Source organism: Tinamus guttatus, unplaced genomic scaffold (assembly GCF_059628265.1).
Source record: "Tinamus guttatus ecotype Peru unplaced genomic scaffold, ASM5962826v1 Tinamus_guttatus_pri_ptg000472l, whole genome shotgun sequence".
Classification (NCBI taxonomy): domain Eukaryota; kingdom Metazoa; phylum Chordata; class Aves; order Tinamiformes; family Tinamidae; genus Tinamus; species Tinamus guttatus.
Window position 1 is genome coordinate 5,482,127 of NW_028289006.1, and position 22,656 is coordinate 5,504,782.

At 47.6% G+C, this 22,656-nt stretch overlaps 2 protein-coding genes across 2 annotated transcripts in view; both read right to left on the reverse strand.

Moving 5' to 3' along the window:
• Positions 1-22,656, reverse strand: part of CRADD (CARD and death domain containing adaptor protein) — a 340,232-nt gene that overhangs the window by 109,794 nt on the left and 207,782 nt on the right. The window lies entirely within an intron of this gene.
• PLXNC1 (plexin C1) overlaps positions 3,604-22,656 on the reverse strand; it is a 63,635-nt gene continuing 44,582 nt past the window's right edge. The window contains exons 21-31 of the mRNA XM_010213931.2: positions 21,647-21,793; positions 14,346-14,523; positions 13,005-13,108; positions 9,503-9,557; positions 9,012-9,043; positions 8,819-8,926; positions 6,876-7,039; positions 6,140-6,287; positions 4,916-5,056; positions 4,749-4,823; positions 3,604-3,807 (exon numbers count right to left, since the gene is read on the reverse strand). Of these exons, the coding sequence (XP_010212233.2) occupies positions 3,703-3,807; positions 4,749-4,823; positions 4,916-5,056; positions 6,140-6,287; positions 6,876-7,039; positions 8,819-8,926; positions 9,012-9,043; positions 9,503-9,557; positions 13,005-13,108; positions 14,346-14,523; positions 21,647-21,793 (1,257 nt within the window). The 3' untranslated portion in view covers positions 3,604-3,702. The remainder of the gene's footprint in view (positions 3,808-4,748; positions 4,824-4,915; positions 5,057-6,139; positions 6,288-6,875; positions 7,040-8,818; positions 8,927-9,011; positions 9,044-9,502; positions 9,558-13,004; positions 13,109-14,345; positions 14,524-21,646; positions 21,794-22,656) is intronic.

The window sequence follows — 22,656 nt, forward strand, 5'->3', positions numbered from 1 at the left end:
GTTTTCTATATTGTAGGTAAGTATAAATACTGTTGCACTGTATTTTCTTGGGAAAGTTTTTTAGGTTGGCTTCTGAGGAAAATAGTGTATTAAGGCTGTAACTATTAGAAGTAATGGAATTCCAATCTCTCTTGGAGAATTCATCTAGGAAACGTAACTGTCTGCATGTGAGCTAGCTCTGCCAAATGTGCTGTTCATTGCTGCTTGGTGTACCGGGACGTGGTGACAGGTGCAGAAGGGTGGCCAACAGCCTCTTGTTTCTGTGCAAGCACTGACTAGGTCTGTTCAGCAACTCCTGTATGTCAGAGAAAGGGAAAACTCACTGGGACTTTCTGTAGAACCTGCTTCTTGTAGGGTAGGAAAGGGGAATCAGAGTCACAGAATGGTTGAGGTTGAAAGGGACCTCTAGCGATCACCTAGTCCAACCCCCTGCTCCAGCAGGGACACCCAGAGCACGGGGCACAGGGTGGCATCCAGGTGGGTTTGGAAGATCTCCAGAGCAGGAGACTCCACAACCTCTCTGGGCAGCCTGTTCCAGGGCTCTGTCACCTTCACAGTCAAAAAGTCCTTCCTCATGTTCAGGCAGACCTTCCTGTGTTTCGGTTCAAGGCCGTTGCCTCTAGTCCCGTCACTGGGCACCACTGACACAAGACCGGTCCCTGCCCCTCGCCACCCTCCATTAAGGTGTCTGTACACCTGGTAACACCCTCGTTATTGGTGCTCAATCCCGTCGCCCCGTGCCAGGCGCTGCCTCCCCTCTGCCCTCGCCAGCCTCAGCCCCGCAGGGCGCTGCCTCGTGCGCCGGCCCCAGGCGCCGCGTAGGGCCCTGACGCGCCGCGCAGGGCCCGGCAGCACCCACTGCTGTGGGCGCCCCGCGCTGCCGCCCCATCCCGCACAACGCGTGGGCGGGTTCAAGTACCTTCAAACGCATTTTATTCTAAAGAGACCCATACAAACACCGACACGTACTTCCCATTTGCACTTTTTTTAAACCGTTCATTTTAAACAACAGATAACTTCTGTACAACCGGAACAACTTTACACGTTAGTAGGAGTTGACTTTACACTAGATGACAGCAAAATAATGCTCTGTAAGCTAGTGTTAGAAAATATACTGTTTGCAATAGCAGTTTGCCTGTAAACATGTGAAAATAAGTTAGAGAAGTTGGTTTTTGCTTCAGAAAACATTAGGATCATTGGGTTGTCACTACACAGCTTTAGTCAGATTGGTCTTTTTTCTTTTTTCCTCCGTGTACCAAAGGAACAGCGGGGCTGCAAATACTGCAGGTGTACACGCCAACGGTCTTCTGTGCTGACCAAAACCTACTCGAAGAGCTACAGTCACTTAATTATACTGCACATCACTTTGTGAGATCCACTTCACGGGTTGCAACATCCCAGCGTGACTTCAATGACTTACGAACAGAGCCAAACTGGATAGGACACCTGAAAAAAGGCATTAAATCCTACACCAGGCTGTAGGCTAAAGCTACGCTACCTGCTTGAACACATACTTACATCTCTAGAAACCATTAAAGCTACTGTAGCAAACAAGCAGTAGTACAAATACAAACAGGACTGGGATTTAGTTTTTCTTGTCATATTAACACACACAGTGAGGTTCACAGGAGCTGACCCACTCAAACAGATTATATCTTACAACTTTTTCAAGCAGAAATTCTGTTTTCTGCCTGTACAGAAGGTTGCTGTTGAACAAAACCATCACGTTTCCTTCAAAAACACTGCCAGCAAACACCTGCAGTGGCACTGGGACACCTGACTATCCAGGGAGCGTGAACTGCTCACGCCTGTGCTGTACTATGAATTTCTGTGCTTGTCCTTTTCTCCTTACGCTGTTAGCAAAGCTGAGGGGAAGGGCGCTTCGAGGCCAGCCCTTGGCTGGGCACGGCTGCTCCGAGCTCTCGCGGCCGGCTCCTTCGTGGCAGGGCCTGGGGGAGCCTCTCCTGGACCGCCAGCTGCTGCGAGCTCTGCACCGCTGTAGTGCAGCTTCCCGAACAAACCATACATTCCATCAAGTATAAAGTGTAAACTCAGCATCAAGTGTAGCACTTGAATTTGTAAAATAAAAAAAAAAAATACAACAAAAGCCATCATGGGCTGGCTTGGTGGCTGCCCTGGCTGCTGTGCTGAGGCACGAGGTGTGCGGGCCCAGGGGCCAGGCGGGATTTGAGCAGTGTTTGTGGCTGCTCTGGTGCTGCGCGGCCCGGGCTCTCCGAGTGTGGGCCAAGAGGGCAGAGCTGCTGGGGCCTGGCCGCCTCGGCCGCCTTGTCGCGCTGCGGTCGCTCCCGACACATGTGGCAGAGTCACCCGTCTCCTTCAGCGGCTTCTTGGGGCTGCGAAACCTCAGTGCAGCTCAAGGGGCAGTTACGGCCTTTGGAGGTGCCTCGCGGCAGGCAGGACGTGCTGTGGAGGTGGCGGCCGCGAGGCGTCTCCCCCATGGCGGCGGCGGGGCAGGACTGCCCTGGGGCTGCTGCCCCTGCTGCAGCCGCTACCCCGGCCTAGGGCGGCCGCACACCAGGCCTCCCCCACCAAAAACACCCTCAGAAGGCTCCTCGGCAGCACTGAAGAGACAGCTGGCCAAAAGCATAAACGCTACAAAACCCCGCCTGTCCTGTACGTATCAAACACAGGCTCTCACACGGAACAGCAAAACCACCCAGTATTCTATCAGACCTCCTGTTTGTCTAGTTTACTAATCCAGCCTCTTAGGACGCCTTTGTTTGGCCTATCCTGGGGCGGGGAGGAAAAGAACAAAGTGCTGGTTTAGGTCTGTGGGAGCCCCGCACGGGGCTGGCAGCGCTGCAGCCTGGGTGTCCGCGCCCGCACCGAGGCACGGGCGCCCCCGGCGCCTCCTCGCAGCCGCGGGGCCTGGCGGTGGCGGGAAGCCACTGCGAGGGCTCCCCGGCTTCCGAGGGACGCAAGGGCAGGAATGTAAACACGGACAGGGTCTGTCCGGCTGCGCGCTCCAGAAGCCCTGGCCCCTGCACAGGGGCTGGCGTTGCACTGCACGTGCGATGCCTAAAGTCAGGGAGAGAAACGCTACCAGCGGCAGCCGCATGTCAAACCTCAGACCCACCTTTTTTTTTTTTTTTTTTCTTTTTTCTTTTTTTTTTGCTAAATAAGCTTTTCTTAAGTGTCACTTTGGTGCTTTTTTTTTGTTTGTTTTCTTCAAACAAGCAGGAACCAGTGTTTGTGTGCCTGGGAAGGAAGGAAGCAGCCGACCCACATTCTGAAGCCGGGGTTCATCCTCACAGATGGCCAAGGCTGCCAAAAGGATGTGGCATAGCACCAGCTTTCGCTCTTAAAAACAGAGGTAAGCAGCCTGTGAGTTCGCACGCGTAACTCTGACCTTGCAGCATGGCTTGTGTGTCATCTGCAGGCTTGTTTTTAAGCAAGCGGAAAGCTTACTTAGACGTTGCTTTTGAACCAAGGATGCACGTGTTCAAGGACCTAGAAAGGCCGGCTACACCAATGCTGGACTCGCTTTCGCTTTTACATGCCCATACTGGAATATCCAACCCTGCCCATAGTTCATTCCCAACCTTAGAGATTACTTGGGTCAGAGTGGGGAAAAAGAAAGCGTCCAAATATTTCAAACCCTGTACAAATGCTCATTTGTGTTTTGGGAGCAGTAGCACTTGTTTAAAATCCCCACAGTAGTGCTGTGAGTCAGGGCTTCACTCAGAGCCATTTGCATTTTTTCTTCTCATCAAATAAGGCTTTTACTTGCTGGAGCTGCTTCTCGACTTCTTCAAACCCCCGTTCGCGCTCAAGTTTGCTGACAATCTGTTAACAATTAGAAAGAAAGACTATTTTTTTGGTGCCTTTTTTTTTTTTTTTTTTTTTTGCTACTTGCTCCTTTTTCTGCATTCAAACAAACACTGGCAGAAAAACCCATCCAAATGCATGCCTATGTGTAAATATTTTTTTTTCTGACTTTAACTATTTTTACAGTTTTCCTTGCAAGTGACTTCTTTGATTACAGGACTTGCAACACTTCTAAAAATACGCGTATATGTGTATACAGAGGAAAGACAAAGCCACGTTAAAGAAACAAGCAGGCTCCGCACATACTGATCTGTCGGAGCGTGAGGCAGGGCCAGCCCTGCAGCAGCTCCCTGCGCCGGGGGGCTCTCACGAGGGTGCCCTGGGCCAGCCCCGCGTTGCCTGGGGGCCAGGAGGGCTCCGGCTCTTGGCCTGGGGAGGCCGGAGCTTTGCAGCTGCCTCACTCTGCCAGGGGCACCGAATGACCGGGAGAGGAGGATCCTACTGTGCAGAGCGGAGGGGAGCGCTGGGATTTTCTTTCCAATGCGCTTAGGGGGCCTGTGACTAAGTGCTCCTGGGGGAGAAAGGGCTGCTTTTGATAGCCAGGGCAGGGGCTGGGGCTGCAGCTGCTTCTTGTCAAGACCAGGGGGCAGAGGAGAAGAGGGCAGGGACCGGCAGGCAGCAGGGCCCCGGCTGCGGTGCCCAGGGTCTCGTGCTGATGGGAGGGAGACCCCCCGGCTGCAGCCTGACCCCACGTCTCACCGCTGGGAGCGCAGGCAGCGCTGGGCAAACACTGAAACGGGAAGTCTGGGCCACACGGGCCCTTCCTCAGTGCCCGGGGTATTTTATTTGATGTGTCTGCGGCAGACGGGGGCAGGAGCCAGGGCTCACGGCAAGCCTGCGTCCCGGGAGGCCCCAGGAGCCCCTTCCGGGCCACGCTGCGCAGGAGCAGGGCCGCTTACCTCCTCGTAGTACTTCCCTATGTACTTGTAGATCTCCATCAAGGCCACTTCCTCATTAAATTCATTTTCATGTTTCTAAAACAGAAAAGAGTTCTGGTCAGATAGTTCTTCTTTTCTAAAAAAGAAGCGAGAGGAAAGAAATTGAAGTTTTCACTTCTCAGCCATACCTTTGATTCCTGAGTTAAAAATTCTTCGACTTCTGAAGGGGTCAGTGGAGGCAGGTCCCTGATGGCTTTGTAATAAGCTTTCACCTCCTTCTTGTACAGAGGAATGTCCTTGGCGTAGAGAAGCTTATTTGTTGGTGCTTCCTTAAAAGAAAAGTTTGAGGTCTTGTCAATTTTAACTGCATAGATTTCCTGAGGCTCTACCTAGCCATAGTTAATAGTTATCTAATTGCATCTGTTTTCTTGTGTGATTTATTTCTCTTTGCAGTGGTTACGTGCAAGGACTCAAGGTTATGAAATACAGATGAAGAGGAGACCAAGGACTCTGGTAATGGTGCTTTGTTAGGGCTCAGCACAGTTGCCCTATAATTATTTCTGTCGGCATCAGCAGCATTAGACATTTGTCCCTCAGACATGTTTTTCTTGGCTGCCTCCCCTCGCCTGTGGAAACGGGACCCACGGGCTCGATGCTGATACCCGCTTTCCCCAGAGGACAGAGCGGCGCCGCGCGAGGCCGCAAGGTGCTGGGCCGGCTCAGGAGCTCCTGTGTGGGGAGAGGCTTCCATGCGGGGCCCAGATACCCCAGTCCTTCCCCAAAGGGCCAAGGAGCTCTTGTGTCAGCAGTACTTCCCTGTCGCTACGCGCTGCCTCCTCAGCCTGCACCTCCAGAACCTTAACAGGCCCTGCTCGTTTTCCATCGAGTCAGTGATGTGATTAGTTTTAATTCATGACACTCCACTCCGAAAATAAGGTAAATAAGCACATCACCTTAAAGGGATGAGCAGCTGCTACAGATCACATAGGAAACTAATCCAGCTTTATATAATACTTTTTGGGGGGATTAAAAAATCTCTAGGTGCGGGGGCTTTGCCTGAGCATAAAACTTCCTGGTTTGGTCTAAAGAAAAGATCCTCAGGAAAAATAATTAAAAAAAAAAAAGTTATTTCTGATCCTGGTAGTTCTGGGCACTGTGCTAAAAAGCTTCTGAATGCAAGTTTCATGGACTTTGTTTTTTTTCCAGCAATGAGTAGTTCCGGGTATAAAAAGACAGCAACCAATACACTGTGAAAAAGAGCTGTTCCAAACGTCAGAGTTTGGAAAATGGCCTAATGAAGCCAGTGATAGCTTCACCTCTAACTTTAGCAGAGCCAGGATTTCATCCCTTAAATCATTATACACTTAGGCACATTTTGAGAAACTAGCAAAAGACATGAAGGGCAGCATTACCTTCCCCAGAGTCTGCTCTGCTAGAGAAAAGGCATCCATGAAAGCTTGTGCGATCACAGACAAACAGCCATCTATATGGGAAGTCTTCTTAATATCAAAGACAAACTGAGGATTCTTCAGTATATTCACCCAGAAGCGAAGAGGAAGACTAGTCAAAGAAAGGACAAACAAATTTAAGCACTTGGGTCACACAACTGCTATGAAAATGATAGTTTAAAGGCAGTGCATTTGTGAGAAGAGGCACAACTCCCTGCTGCTTATTCATGTAAGAAAGGGCATTAGGAAACACACACCAAGGAGCAAACACATCGGTCAGGTCAGCTCTCCCGCTTCAAATGGCACTCAGTTCTGCTCTCACCCTGCGCCCGCTTCTTGCTGAGTGTGAAGTCAGCGGGCAGACTCTAAAGTCCTGTAAGCTACAGTGGTTTCTATCTGTAGCTAATCTATGTGTTAAAATTACTGGGACCCACAAAGCCAAACCATAGAAGTTAGTGGGCAAACCTCATTGGTTCTTCATGAGCTGCAGTACCGTGGTGGCCTTCGCTTTAGCACGATCACACTTTGCCACAGCAGACTTTGGAACAGTGTATACGACACCAGGCAGCAGCTGTCAGCATTTTCACCTGGACATGCCCAGGTCCTACTCTTCTCATGGCATGTGGTGTGTGCTGCCCTTGCAGCTCTGCTCTCAGAGGAGCGTGCGTGCTCACGTGCACATGAGCACCCATGGCCATACCTGTTAGTTTTCCATATATGAACCACATCGGGGTCTGTAATTTTTTTGCTCTCAGCCTGGGCATCCAGAAAGTCAAAAAAGTACTTGATGGCAACCGGAGCTTTATTGTTAGGTAAACTCCAAATGCTTCTGAAGAGCTTTTCAACAACGGAGTGAATGGCGACCTAGAAAGGAAGCAAATGAGAAGTGCTGTTATTGCACGTGGAAAAGAACAAGCTTGTCTCAGAAAGCTGAATGTGCCCCAGGGAACCACACGCAGAAACTACAATGCACTTGTGGTAAACATTTAGGGCACAGGTTATTAACAAATAAGACAGCCAAAGAAAAAACCCCACCCCAAGCTGCAAAATGCACCATAACGAGCTGCTTTCACGTCTCTCTAACTATTGCTTGGCTGGCAGAATTGTGGTAAACTTCATGATAAACCATAGGTGGAGGGACTCGTTCGCAAGGTTTCTTGAACAAGGAAACGAACAGCAGCTCTTTGGATAGTTTGCATCGTTTTTTTAAAGGCATTTGGAGCCTCATTGCTGGAAGTAAGAGTGCGGTAGGGAGAAGGAGTTGAACCAGGTTTCTAGGGGGCCGGTGTTCATCGCACCATGGAAGGTCTGTGGCACAATGCCCTTCTCATGAGCACTTCACTGATCTAACTCATAATGGAGACAATCAAGGATCTGCCCCTAAGCTAATGGCACTGGTGACATACAGAGATGCCTGTATTAGAGAAAGGACCTGAACCCTGAATATTTGCAACCCAGAAGCAAAACTGCTAAACAAGAGCTTGGTGGCTGCTGCACCTACTGACATCTTCACAAAATAATGAGAGGCAAACAAAGCAAAACACTGTTTGTTTTGCCTTTTTTTTTTTAATTTTTCCCCCCTTTATGTGTGTTCTGAAGCCAAACTCATCCAACCTTCCTCATAAGAAGAGGGATGTAAGTGTATCCCAGCCCCTGATGGATTAGTGGCCTCCTCATTTCCTGTACCAGACTCTGAACTCAGGCTGTGGCAGTGTGTAGAAGAGAGGAGCGCCTAGATCCGTGCAGTTTGCTTCAGCATGTGGCACATTACACACAGAATTTTACTGCTGTGAAGAGCACTGTCTTACTTTGAAGAAAGAGGTGATTAATTAAAGGCATTTAAAGACCCTTTCTCAAGAGGCTGCTCTTTTCTTTTGTACATCAGGACCGTAAGATATTAGTAGTTTACCCCAGCAATTCCTGAGGGATTATGCTTCTTTCCGTGCCTCTTGAGAAATGAGCAGTCTTGTCTTGCACTTTAGGTAGCATCCCAAATTACTCTTGATGCTATCAACAATGTAATTAATTAATTATTGATAGGTTCTTAAATGAAAGAGGGCCATAATGAGCATCCCTTCAGGCCCCTTGTATCGCATAGCTCTGTGCTGTGCACTGATTAATGTTTTAAATAACATGCCATTGCAAAGAGTTTCATATCCTCTTTGAATATGTCAGAAACAAGATAGTATTAATAGGCATATGAGCAGGATGTATTCCTAAGAAATGTGCATTGTGTAATTAGATAATTTTATTATAAATTGACCTGTTTTTTTCAAACTCATCCAGTGACTTTGGACATTCAACCTGAGACCCTATAAAAATATTTCATTTCAGTCAGATGGTGGCCAGTATCTTCTCAAAGTCCTGCCAATGCCTCTAGGCTGGTCAACTGAGGAAACTGTTCCCTGGAGGCTCTCTCTTAAAAAAGGACAATTTTTGCTCAGTTGAACTCAGTGACAAAACTCACTTCCTATAGCCTTCAATAGCTATGTCTTTTTAGACGAAAGGGAATGTTGTGAATGAGGAGATTGAGAGTATGCATAATGAAGACTGCATAATTTTGTCTTTAATTTTTACTTCTACTGCACCAAATGAGCCAAACCTGCCACCAGTCCTCTCCTAAAACGAGTCCTTAGCATTTACCTTGGTTGACAGCAGCTTTGTCAAATACATTTCTTTCACTTTGAATTTTTGCTTTCCTTTTTGACCTGCTCCTTTCACATCTTTGTTTGCTTCAGAGTCTGGTAAGATCTGTTATGAAGAGATCAGATTGGTTACACAGATATGAGCATTTAGTCTTAAATCCACCACTTGCCAGTGCATTTACTGAACTCACCAAGTGACAGTGGTTGTCAGAGTAGTCCACATCTACATAACAGAGAGCAGAAAGGGAACAGGCATTAATAAAGGCAGAGTTAGGAGCTTGTGCATGAGGGGCTCTGGGCTGTGCATGAGGGGATGTGTGAGGGTGCAGAGCGCTCAGCCTCGGTGTCACAGTTTCCTGTCTATAGCGTGGGGGAAGTCTTGGAGAAAAGGACAGGTCCTGGCTCCTGTCCCCAGGGCCAGACCCTAGCTACAACCAGGAAACGAGACTGCTGTCATCTGCTGCTGGTTAAGCCCCAGCAAAGGGGAGCTCCTCTGAAAGCAGGATACTAGGCAGAGGAGATGTGATTGCCCCAGTTTAGCTGCTGTGACCATGCTCAGGGGGTGAGCAAAGCTGTCCCTGTGACCCACGTCTCGGCCTGGCAGTCACCCGTCACATCTCAGCCCTTCGCGTCCCCAGCCCGTTCCTCACGGCAGGCTAAACGGGCTGCAGTTCCTCCGTACCTGATCGGGTACTTGTTTTCTTTTTGAAGACTTTTATAGTTGCTCCGTTCGGGATCTGAAAGCAAAAAGAAACACGTCTCGCTGGAGGAGCCGCGGGGCGCAGCCGGCCCCCGTTTCCCTTCCTCTGCGCCGCTCGGGCCCAGCCGCCCGCGGCCCCCGTGCCGCCTCCCCGGGCCCTGCGGCAGCTCCTGCTGGCCTCGCCCGTGCCCACGGGAAGGCAGTTCCCGGGAATCCGGCCTTTTAATCCGGCCGTTCCCTTCCCTTGACTTTTCAGGTTCAGCCCCACTCCGGGAGTTTCAATTTCATGTCCTGTCTTGTGGCTCTTTTTGCATTCATTTTCTACTCGTTTCCCAGGCTCCAATTCTTTCTGTAGCTCCGATTCAGCGGGGTCTTATGGGAAGGAGGTGCAGAGAGGGGAACACCAGGATTTCTATTCCAGCCCCTTTCCAGCTCCATCCTCTCTGGTGAGCAAGGGGAGGTGGCCCAGAGGATGCTTATGGAGGCACCATGCTGAGACTGCTCGTACAGCCCCGCCTGGTGCTCCAAAAAGCTATGCTCAAGCTTCAGACCGCAGAGTGACTGAAGTATTTGTGTCCTGGGGACAACAAGGTCAGGATCACTATCTAGGCACCTTGGGATTTCTGCAGAAATCTTGCCCCTCTGCTGTCCCTGTATTTATAGTGCTGCTAGGATGGTAATTACTGTCTTCGAGAGAAGTGGGCAAGCCACGCTCCTGTTGTCGAAGAGCAGCTCCAGACCGTCTCCCACAGAGAGCTGCATCACTGCTCTGCTGTCAAGTGCTGGGTTTTGCCAAGTGCTAGTATACTTCCCTCTATAAATACAAAAACAACTGGCCAGTGCGAGGCAGGGAGCTCCGCCAAAATAATTCAAACGTTTTTTAAACCCTGGCAGCCAGCCCAGTGTGAGAAACCAGTTTAAACATTAAGATACTCTATCAAAAGCTGTGTTGGGTGCCAAAGAAATCTACACTTACACTTGCTCCTGGAAAGTAAATACAGCCTATTTTATAAGCCTTATTTTTCCCAGTGTCTCCGTGTATCGTGCAGCATTTCGCAGACGTTGCGGATGAGCAGCACCGAGTGGCTCGAGACGGCTCTGGCCGCAGGGCGAGCGCCCGGCCCGAGCCACTGGGCCCTCAAAGGGAGGGAAAGGGGAGCCACGTGCCCTTCCCCAAGTGCACGGAGATGCTTCCCCCGCCCTCCCTCGCTGAGCAGCAGGAGAGCAGCATCGTGCTGGGAAGGGGCAGCTCCTCTCCTGGGGAAAAGGGCAGTGCACGGAGACCTGGTGAAAGGGGCAGCACACAGATATCGCTGCTTCCTGCTGGGAACCACAGACCCGGCTGCGGGTCCCCGGAGCATCATCTTTAAAGTCAGTGTAGAAATTAGGTCTGCTTTTTCAAGGGATTAATTCTGGGACATTTACAATGCAACCTCACCACACCTGAGTATCTTTAAAAGACTTGATGGAACTTCCCAATTGAAAAAAAAAAAGAATCTAGTCGCTTTCTAGTGTTTAAAGCTGGCAAACAAAAGGAAAAATTCAGCCTTGCCACAACTCCCTAGGCACCACTGAAATGTACGCTGGTAATCCCCAGGTACTGCTATTACCCTCACACTGCACACGCAGCATTTCCTTTTCTTGGCTTTCTTGCTAATGGGACATCTTCACGTTCCTTTCAGCATTGCTGTGCATACCAAAAATATATAAATAAATAAAGACACGCAAATGGTTGATTTGCCCATTTGCCCCGATGCCACCAAACTTCTGCCTAGAACATACGGTACTTGGTCATGCTCAGAAGAACTGAACTAAAATATGTAGCAGAGGCACCCAGCACAATTTCCATAAGGCAGCCACTAAGCTATAATTAGTATAGTTACAGCTTTGCAAAAACAACTGAACCTGCAGTGTAAGTTGTATCTGCCTCTAGAAACCACAGGGGGAAACAGGGATTAGGTCAAAGATGCCCAGGGCTGACAGCGACCAGCCGGACAACATGAATTCGTCACAAAGTCTGAGCTCTTGCTCAGGAATTGTGAGTAGCTGCTGTGGACAACCAGCAAGCACTGGCAATAGTTGCCCCCAGAAAAGAAGGTTGTATTGCCTTGCCAGATACCCAGTGAGTCCTAAATCTGCCTGGGCCTCCGCTGTGTAGACACTGATTGCAACACTACGATGTCCTGACTCATGCAAACCCTTTACTGAGCAGAGGCGAGTCCCACGCTCATCTAGACACAACAGTCAAGAGAGGCACAGGAAAAGCTGTGTTTAAAGTACCAGGCTGTGACTGAGCACACTTGGGTTCATCGCTGCCTCCTGCGACATAAAGGGAGCAACAAACCCCTACAGAAATCTGTGAACTGACTCCACACGAGTTTGTTCCACACTCGAGCACCGTAATGCTTCACCCAAGCTACAAACAGTCCTGCTAGGACTCTCTGTCCCCATCTGTACTGACTCCTGGGGACTCCACTTTGTTCAGGGTTGGCTCAGCTTTCTCAGCATCATGCTGCATTGCACAACACTGGCCTGCATCTCCCAGCAAAACATCGAGATAAGTAAAATTACACCACTGTGTTAAGAGCCAGATTTTCAAAATCAACAACTAAGCAAGAAAGAAGCTCACTAAAAGCACCTAAGCTCACTAACCTCACTTTCCAAATCTGGCTGTAAGCATCCAAACGTGAGCCACCACATCACCTGAGGCCAGTCACCTGCTGTACATCTGACTTGTCTCTCTCCCTCTATTTTGCCCTACGTCCTGTATCCAAACTCCCTGGAGAGGGAGTGCCACTCACCAGGCTTTTGCAAAAAGTGCTAAGCCCCAACGGGCTCTGCCATTAGCTGTGGACCCTGTGTTGCTGCATTGATGGACAGATTTGGAAAGTGAGGAACTGACAAAAGTTGATTTATAGGCGCAGTTGGAAATGGAGAGGAAAGAAATATGGCATAAGTAGTCACTCTGGGTGGAAGCAGAAGTAGAGAGAATAGAGGAAGTAGGTAGATGCACAAGACCTCAAAAGAAAGGACAGAAGGATCTCAGCAGTTATTTCTACTCTGTCTCTCACTAAGCTTTCACATGTATCCCTGCTACCTGTTCAACTAATCAAAATATGAAAGAGACCAAACAATAGTTCACGGTGCAGCAAAAAGTCAGCAGCAGAGATTAGAATAGACTCAGGGTAATGTTCAGAGGTAGAAATCAGATGCCCTTTTAACTAAATTTCCCGGCTGAAAGGGGAAGAGTTTATCTGATACACCTACACCAAGCACCCTCCGCAACAAGCAAACCTCTTTGAAAAGTAACAGAAAACATGTGACTCATAAGCAAGGAAGTCGTATTACACGCTTCTTTCTTTCTGTTGATGGTGCTCAGTTGTCTTTTCGAGATTTTGATCAGCCAAAGTATTTCTGTGCAGGCAGTAATCAGGAGCTGGGGAGAAACCACTTCTCATTTCGCTGGTATGGTCTGCATCCTTACCTCGTAATGACCGATGGTGTTCAGCCTCCTTATCCCATCCTCCATCATCTCTGAGGAACTGTCAATATCCAGCAGTTCTCTTTGCTGCTCCTCAGACACCAGTTCTGCAGAAGGACAGCAATAAAACGCAATTACATCCCAATTGCCTTCTGTCTGTACAGATTTTTATTAAAAAAAAAAACACAATTATTTTTAGACTTAATATATCACAACTGAGCTCTGTTTCTCCCTGATTGCTTCAGTTACTGCAGATTGTTGCTTTACTTTGTGTTGGTCACCGTTTTCAGAGGTGCCTTCATCTCATGTTGCTCAGGAATATCCTGCCCAGAGCTCAGAGGCCACTTGTAAAGACCAGTGTCTTTACACGCATTAGTACATACCTGGTCATAGATATGCAGCTCTCCTCCTGGCCTCCTCTTTCCTGAGAGCCCCTGGGAGGGGGCTGCCTTATGTAGGTGCTAGTCCTGTCCCACCACAGTCTTTCTTAAAGGTCCTGAGCCCCATGTGTGATAGCAACCAGCAGCAGGAAGGAGTGGTCACTACAACTTTTCCAAGCATCCACAGAGCACCTAGGGTGCTCTCAGAGGGTGCCACGTACAGGACAGAAAATCTGTTCTGATCCCGTTGCTCTGTAGTCACTGTCTTTCCTGGTGGAGATTTGTTATCTGGTAGAGGTTATACATGCACAATATGGCTCAACTCCTGACTGGGGAGAAGCTCTGGTAACCCGTCCTCCCTTGCTTCTGAATTAAATCAGGTACAGCCTGGATACTAGAGTGAGTTTCCTTTTTATACTGGTGTGCAGTCTGTGTTATCAGTTCAGATCAGGAGTAAATGGTCTGAGGTCATATCTGCTGTGTGCTCTCCATAACTCTCTTAGTCCTCATCCTCTTGGCTTCCTTGCAGCACTGCCTCACTCTCCTTTTTTTAAAAACCCCACCAATCTAATCCTCTCTACCTAATAAAGCCAACAGCCAGGTTTTAGGGAACATGAGGACAAAACTTTGAGGGTCAGATTTACTATAATACCAGCAAATTTTGTGCCCAAGTGTGCTCCACTGTTTTGGCCATGTTGAGACTAGAAGCAAGGTGCGTATGTAACATTGGTGTTCGTTAGTTGCATGCTAAAATCCTTGCAGATGTGAAACAGATGTAATTCTAATGTTCTGAGTAGCACCACAAACGATCTAGCATTTCCACAGAAAATCATTACAACAGATACATTCTGCCTAAAAGCTTAAAAAACAAATAAATAAAGCCAGAGGTAGAATTCCTCCAAGGACAACTCTACGGAAAAAAGGCTGAACTTGATAAAAGTCTAACACAGTGAGACCCCCTTACCAAGACCAATCTCATGCAGCTGGAGACCATAGAGAAAGCCGTTCTTGTTAAGGAAGGCCTGAAGGCTCTTCTCCTTGGCTTGCCCTATGGTGTCGCAGTCCAGAACGTTAACCTGGATGGTCTGACAGGCATCTCCACTTTCATTTTCTGGGATTTTTTCAAAGATGATGTTCACTGTCTGCAGAAAGAAACACACATTAGTGTGACTTACAAGGACCACCTGGCATGGCAGACTCCTGCTGGCAATCCCAGCAGTGCATAAGGTTCGACACACTCCACTGGGTCTTCAGAATATTCATTACTAAGGCCACCTCAAATAAAGGTTATTTCACCGAAATTACACAATGAAGCACTTAGAGTTCCTTGTGTCCGAAAAATCAAACATAAACAACTGCATGTTTCCAAAACTGCATTTTGTATTCTGCTTTTCTGCAAGTCTATTTCAGTAAGTTACCACAAAAGATGGGAGGCCAGGAAAAATTATTATGTATGCTCTAAAAAAAAACCCCATGTATTTTATTTGAAATGAATGCCTTTAGAAGCAAAACTGTAAGTGACTAAAGATCTGATAAGGTTGCTAAGTTAGTAAGTCATCATGGTAAGCATGGCTGATTTTAGTAGATTTGAAGCAATGGTAAAATGCACACATACACCAGAAAATTATGCCGTGTGCTTTATATCATGCAAAATAATATATACCTCCCCTGCAGTTATATCAGTTTCTGTCTGCACACAGCCACGTCTCTGGAGGCAGCAGAGATCAGACCTCCTGCAGAAGCAGTGGAAGGGGAACTACGTTAGAGCAAACACACTCCAAAGTGGTGCAGCTTGCTCAGAAAAGCGTCCGTGTCTTCTGCTGGCCACCACTGCGGGTCAAGCACCGCACGTGTAACAGCCTGTCCAGCTGCACCGTTCCTCACAGCTGCTCCGTGCTGGGCAGCTCCCCTGCTGCACCACACACAGTGCGAGCCTGGGCGGCGGGAACATCAACCCGAGCCGGGAACATCTCTGGGGAACCCTCCGGTCTGGCCAGGCCCATCGACTGCTGTCAGCAGGGATGGAAGGAAGGATGAGCCCAGGATAGCTAAAGCAAGGTGATAAGGGCAAAGATCTGCGATGCCACAGCCTGCTTCTTGCAGAGACAACATCGCTGTTCAGCTACACGAACACGGAGCTCGCTCAGGACAGGATTAAAACCGATGCTACCTACACCTGCCTGCAAGTGAGATAGGGAGGTGTGTGAACTTTGAATCCTCCTGGCTGTTAGACCCCTCAGGTCTAACAAAGATATTCTGACAGAAAAGTGAGGACTGTGGTTGTGACTCAGTAAAGGTGTGACTGTTAGAAGAGGAAGCAACCCAAAATGTCTATTATTTTTCAGGCTGTCATGTGAGGGAGAGAACTTGTGCCGGGTTGCTGCAGGAGCCTGCTGTCCCTTTTGAGAGAAAATAAGTTATTAATAGGCGTAGAGTACTATTTTGTTCTTTACTGCCCAGCTGGAGTGGAAACTACCACACACTGCCGGTGAAAAACAGTGGTCTAGAGAGGCATGCACAAACTTAACTGTTTCTGCAGAAGCAGAGGAGTATTAAAAACAAGGTGGCAAAACTATGAACAGCAGGACTTAGTGAACACTTGGCCCTAATCATCATAATCAAGAACAACTTAATCAGGACACAGACATGTTTAACTGTGAGCAAAGTGAGTCTACCAAAAGGACAGACCCAAGAGAAGAGAGGAGATGCAGGACCAGTGCCTGCAGAAGGAGACACAGGCTGGATGCCATGCTTGGGGTTGGGATTTCATGTGGAAAATTCTTGAAAAATCTCTTGGCACAGCAGTGAGGGAGATGTGCTTGGCCAGGCCTGCAGCCCAACTCAACAGACAACCGTCCTGCCCTTGACTTCGACTGCCCCGAGGGCAGGCTGGGTCTTGGGCGGCAGTAATGAAAACTCTCCACTAGCCTTGAATCCAACTCTTTGCCTCTTTCAGTCCGACAGCCGATCTTCCAGGGGTAGTTCTTCCCTTTTTAGCTGGTTTCAGTTTGTCTTTACCCACTTTGGGTAAAGGTTGGGCTACACATTTGACTGTAGCTGATCCTTCTTGTCCTCGTCACTTACATGTGGGAGTCCTCCCAACTCTACTCAGCTCACTGTTGGGTGACAGGACTGCAAAAAGAGAGTACTAGTCTCTTATGTAGGTGGCATTCGAGTCATTTGTGTCCTCCTTCATCAAAAGCATTCACAACGTGAGGATAATAGCACTCTACCACTCAAAGGAGTGGTCAGATGGGAAGAAATATTCATACAAATATTGATAAAAAGTCTTGACACCAAGACAGGTAGGTAGTTTTTCTGAGAGAATTTCTTGCAGAAATTAATCTTAAGTGATGAAACGATTGATGGGGAGCTGGAAAAGCCAATTATTATTTTGTCTTCTCTCTGCAGCTGAAGTTTTCATAGATCAGATTCTACCTGCCTGACAGCACAATGCCCAGCTTCCGAAACCATTAATCACCAGGCAGCTGTCACAAGCACTGCATTTAGACACTAAGTGTAGAACTGGAAAAAGAATCAGAAGCGACTGTAAAATAATGAAAGCCCTTTTACGGTTAACCCTGAAGGTCAGCAAACATTAGAAAAATCACAGAAGGACACAGAAGTCCTGAAGAAACATTGTAAGGCAGTTTTCTAAGCTAACTTCGCAAAGGAATCTCAAAAGAAATACAAGTTAATTTATGGAAAGGCTCAGGAGGAAATTACAGGGCATTCGAGGCAACCTAGTAATATGCAGAGTCAAGATTTCATGCACTGGAAATTAGTGGTTGGCAACAGAAAGTCACAGTGCTTTTCATCAGAGGCTTAACACAGGTTGCAAGAATTGTTAGGGGCTATTTAAGGAGAACAAGGCAAACATCTGGAACTACTACTCTGGGGACTAGTTTGGAACCTAGCTAAAATACCAGGGGAAAAAAAAAATCTTCACTCATACAGTGTCCGCAATAATGACAGTTGAAGACAATGTTTACCAATGGTCTTTCAAATTTGGTGTTTTTCTGAAAATGAATTGCCAACAACAAACTATCTAAGAAAATAAAGCCATTAATAACTGTAACAGATAATGAATGAGATGTGGTTTGTTAAAGAAAGGCTACGGCGCTCTTTTTTTGACTTAGCTGTAAAGAAAAATAATTTGGAAAATACAAAGGCTCTTTTCAGCTATGCATCTGAGCAAAGTATATTTTCACTTATCTGACAAACCAAGAAAATGAGGGAAACTTTTGTTCAATAAAGAACCATGCAAAGGAGACAGCCCTGTAACAAAAAATACAATGAAATAGCCTTGAACCTACCTGTGTCTCTAAGACTGCAAAACAGACCAAACAATAAAAGTCAGGTTCATCATATGATCCTTCTATAGCAACCAGAACAGCTACCCAACAAGGCGTTACAGAACAACCAACAAATTGCCAGAGGAAATGTTATGGGAGTTAAATTAAGGCTCGACAGGTACTAAACCAGGTCAGGGTTGCACTGCTGACGCGACAGGCTGGTCCTTGGTCTGTATCTAATTCACAGTTCTCTCCTGTCATCAGCATTTGCACTGCTTGCTTCCTAGCAAGGGTCGCCGGGTCCTTTTCTGCTGATGAAGCCTCCCTGTGTGTCACATGCCTTTAATAGTCTCTTAGGCCACACAAAGTGTGACCAGCACCGCCCTGCCACGGCCTCCTATTGGGAAACTGGGTTCCCTTTCTCTGCCTGACTCCCTTACAGTCATCCCACTTCTCTTAACGCCCTTCCTTTAACCAGTGAAGCAGTTGAGCACTTTAAGCAATCTTCTACCATGCAGCCTTGCTTCACTTTCTATAGAGGCCAGTGGCTGAAAGGCTACACTAGATCATTTCTTCCCATCCGAAAATGCAAGCTGGTTTCAGCAATGAGAATTCAACAGCCCCAAATGCTTTCTAAAAAGTAAGTAGTAACTAATTAAGGGAAACGTGTAGCTCTCAAAATGTCCTAGCCCCATGTCTTCTCTTGGAAGAAGTCCTCCCGTGTTCTTCCGCAGCAGAGGCTCTGCCAAGAATATCTGCCAGGTCAGGCTCACATTGTGCAGGTTTTCTATTTAATTGAGACATGTGGGTGAAATACTAACACTCGGCCGCGCGCGGGGCTTTTCATCAGCCGCTGAGCAAATGATTCAGCGCGGGGCGCAGCTGCTTGCGGCCTGCCTGCGAGGAGGCCGGCTGGCGTCCTCGGCCTGCGAAAGGCTCCGTGACACATCCAAGCCTCTTTCAAGGCAGTTTTATTTCTCAGTAATCAGATATCAGCCCAGCGTGAAACCACACAGCTCCTCAGCTCTTACTGGACCGATGCTTTTAGAAGCATCTCGCTTTCAACCGCTCTGCTTGAATGTTTACTTCAGAAGCCCACGTCTATTCAGGCCTTTGCAGGCAGCAGTTGACCCTTTCCAGAAGAGAGTGGCAACTGCAGGGGGCTGGCTGGGCCCAAGGTCTGTGGCCTTTTCAGAAGAGGCTGGGTCAAGGGGCCGCTCTAATATAATGCAAACCCAACACATTCCTTAGCTCTGTTTTCTTGTTACAAATGGCCTGAATTTTAGAAACTCTTGCCTGTCCTTCCTTCTTCATGTCCAGCACTTCTCCCTTCTCCTGCCACAGGTGCCTACCTGCACAGTGGAGGATTTAGGAAAAGACCTGTGGAGCATCCCCTGAGCTTCAGTAGCCTGCCAGTGTCCTGCTTTAAGTCATTGGGGATTTGCAGGCAGAATGCCTGTAAATTGCCTTGTCTGGGCCCTACTACTGGTCTCCAAGTTGAACTGCCTGCTAAGTGCTTCTCTGCACCTTCCACTGCCTACACACCTTAAAAATTTGGCACTGAGTGTCTGCACATTTGCCTCAGTATCATCGTACCTTCAGAAAGCAATTCAGTGAGCAAGGGTGCAAAAGCACTTGAAAATTCAGCTTGGAATTTATCTGATGCAGAAAATACTAGTTGCAGTCTTTTAGACAGACATTTACTTCCCAAGAAAGGAGAAAAACATACCCACTACTCTACATGTATAATAACAGGTCTTGCACGTCATTTCAGTGCATGTGAAATTGCATCAGTGAGAAAAGAAAAGCTGCCCCTTCCATTTTAGCACGCGGTTAAGTACTGCTCTTGGAGGGAAGAAGAGCACAGCTGGCCTGCCTCCCCAGCCCCCAAAGCCTCGCTGCTCCACCCAAACCCCTCTCATTGCGCAGCTTTGGTTTCCTACATAAATGCCAGGCCAGATTCCAAACAAAGCCGTTTCCCTCTCCAAACCGACGTCCCCGGCTCCAGCTGGGCATTTCTACTGCAGGGTCCTCTCCGCTTTTCTGACAGGGGAATATCCTGCTCCTTACCTGGGTCTGATAAACTGCTGGACCTCCAAGGGGAAAGCTGCCTTATGAACCTTTTATATTTTTTTAACCTATCTCTTAGTTAAAAATCAGGAATGCAAAGTACAGAGCCAGTGAACAATATTCTAGAAAGGCTATCGGTCCTTTTGCTTCCTCATCCAGTCGCAGACAGCCTTCCCCACAGACACTGAGCCTTTCAGACCACTTTCCCTCTCGTCTCCTCCGTGCAGGCTGCCCACAAGGCCCTATCAATAATTGCCACAAACCCTATCAGGATTTGCAAGCCTTATCAGCAGCGCTGGGAAAGGTATTATGAAGGCAGCGTTCATTAGGTGCAGACTCAGCTTTCCCCTAGCGGTGTGTGTGCTAGAAATAAGAAGAGCCAATCGATACCACAGCACCAGACGTTGCTGTGTAGTCTGCTACTATCAGGCATATTGATCGTGCCTGGAAACTACTGCTCTGCATAACTACTAGGTTTTGTTTCCTATGGCTACATGTAGTAGAATATTTAAATTTGCCCTGAATACCAAAAAAAAAAAAGAAAAAAAAAGTCAGAATGCAGTGCACAAACAAGGAAACCAAAGATACGGTATTTTTCACTAATATTTAGTCACAAACTTCCTTTCGAAACACATTCTGTGGTAATTTAACAGCTCTGTAAGCAGCTGTAAGAGGATCTGACCATAAATTTGCCAAGTCAGAAATTTGTCACAGAAAGTCAAGTTATTTCACTGAGTTTCCTAAATGGCCCAGCCCTGTCCTCGCTACTTCCAATGGGTTGCTGACCAGCGAAAATTTCCAGGGTCATGTAATCTCCTCCAGTGTGCGGCATCTTAAAGCTTCCTGGCCCTCATGGCAAAAGGCAGAGCTGGAAAAACTCCAGTCCTATTTCAGGTTAAGGGTCTTGGCTCTGGGAAGGGCTGGCCTTTCCTCCAAAGTTTCTGGCCTTTGCAGTGTCCCTACCACAGAGGTGCTGCCCTGGCAGTTTTATTCGCCCAGAAACTCCGAGTCTCACTCTTCAGTCGCTCTTCCTGGGCTCTTATGTCTCTGACAGGAACTTGAGAAAGAAGGAAGCCATAGAAATGACTAGAAATGCAGAACTTCTTTAAGTTCCCAGATTCAATATCATTTGGAAATTCTGGAAGCAAAGTGCTTTAGTTATTGTAAAAAGCCTTTTCAGACCTTTTCCTCAAAAAAATCAAATTTTTCAAAAGCTCCAAAATTCAATAATCCTTTCTGTCCCTTCTCCCCTTGGTTTCAGAATGTCAGATACCAGAAGGGAACTGCAGCTTTGAAGAGATCAAGGTGGAAATCTAAGATAGCATCCACTTTGTAGTTACTTTAGGAAAGGTAAGAAATCTGTGGTTACGTTCAGATCTAAGTGTCCCATAGATTTTGTTTTTAACCAAGCAAGTAATTAAACCCCACCACATTGTGACCTTCCTAATTTGGAGCTCACAACATCGAAGCCCACAGCAAATTACTGCTGCCTGAAGATTAGCCACAAGTAAATACAACAGAAAAATAAAACCTCTACATTACGTTCTTTCATTCATTGGAGAAGTGCAACTCAGTTTAAATTCAAAGCATATGTTTACATTTTTGTAGAACACTTCAAAGTAATTAGGATTTTTTTAATACTTTGAGATGTCAGTAAATCTTTGGCTATTAAGGCATGCTGTGAACTGAAGAGCAACCACTATTCGTGAAATGCATATTGGTGAGACACCAGTTAGCTAACTCCATTGCATTTTGAAACTGTGTTCGTGATAACAGTTCTGTTTTGCCTTATCCAGGTGCTTAATCATCACTGTAGTGTCTAAGAGCCTTAATTTAGCTTCCTAGAAAAAGAGAGAACACTGTAGCTGTGCTTGGAGGGAAGGCAAACTAGCAAACATACCACTGTCCTGAATTCAGACACTTGCCACAGCAACCAGTCTTCGTTTAGTGTGTACAGGGCCTTGCAAGTGATTGCATCCACGGGGCCTTTGTTTATCCTCTGATTGAGGGTTGTCACCAGCAGATAGAAAGGTTCGCCAATTGTCTCCTAGGATGTGAAACCAACACAACAACCATGTTTATTTTCACAATCACTAAACAGGCTTGAAGAGCTAGAAGAAAAAAATCCAAATTGATTTATTTCCGAAGTACCAAATTGAATTACTTCCTTCTGACCAACTTTTCTTTATCTTGCCATTTGAAAAGAAAGAGCCCTCTGATGGGGTTCCTTGTTTAACGCTCCCCCCCAGCGGAGCGCGTGGCAGGCCCACGCGCAGCCCGTGCTCCAGCAGGGAGAGCTGCTCCCCTCCACATGGCCGCCGCTTCCTCAGGCCCTGGCAGCAAGGCGCGAGATGTGGAAGAGCTCACGCGTGCTCTGCCAAGACCTCTTCACCGCCAGCCTTGCCACAGAACATCTCCTAACATCTCCTAACATCTACGCTCCCTTTACACTGGCTTTTCCCCTTGTGGTCCCTGGAAAAAATGCCTTGGGAGTGGGGCGGTGGGGCACAAACTGGAGCACCAGTGAGAGAGGAAACCACACTGGGGCTTCCCTCTCCTGCCAAGACCTGAGGCGCCAGCATGGGAGCTGGCAGAGCTCCCATGGATGGATTTATGGAGATGGATTTATGGAGAACTCATCTCCTCTGGCTCTGCCTTGCTGCTGCCCCAAACATGTTGCCGTATTCATGGCCGGTGCTAGGATTGGTGTGAGCGAGCCCAGCCGTGCGATACCATCACAGCAGCCAGCAGCAGCGGAAGCCCGACCCAGCACTGAAACCGAGAGCGAAGTGCTACCAAGTGGGCTTAAAATAAATGAGCTGTGGAAATGAAAGAAAATGTTTATTTTCCTTTCCCCTGAGCTCTTTCAATTCTTGAAACCTGCAACATTGTTGGAAGGTTAAGAAATCT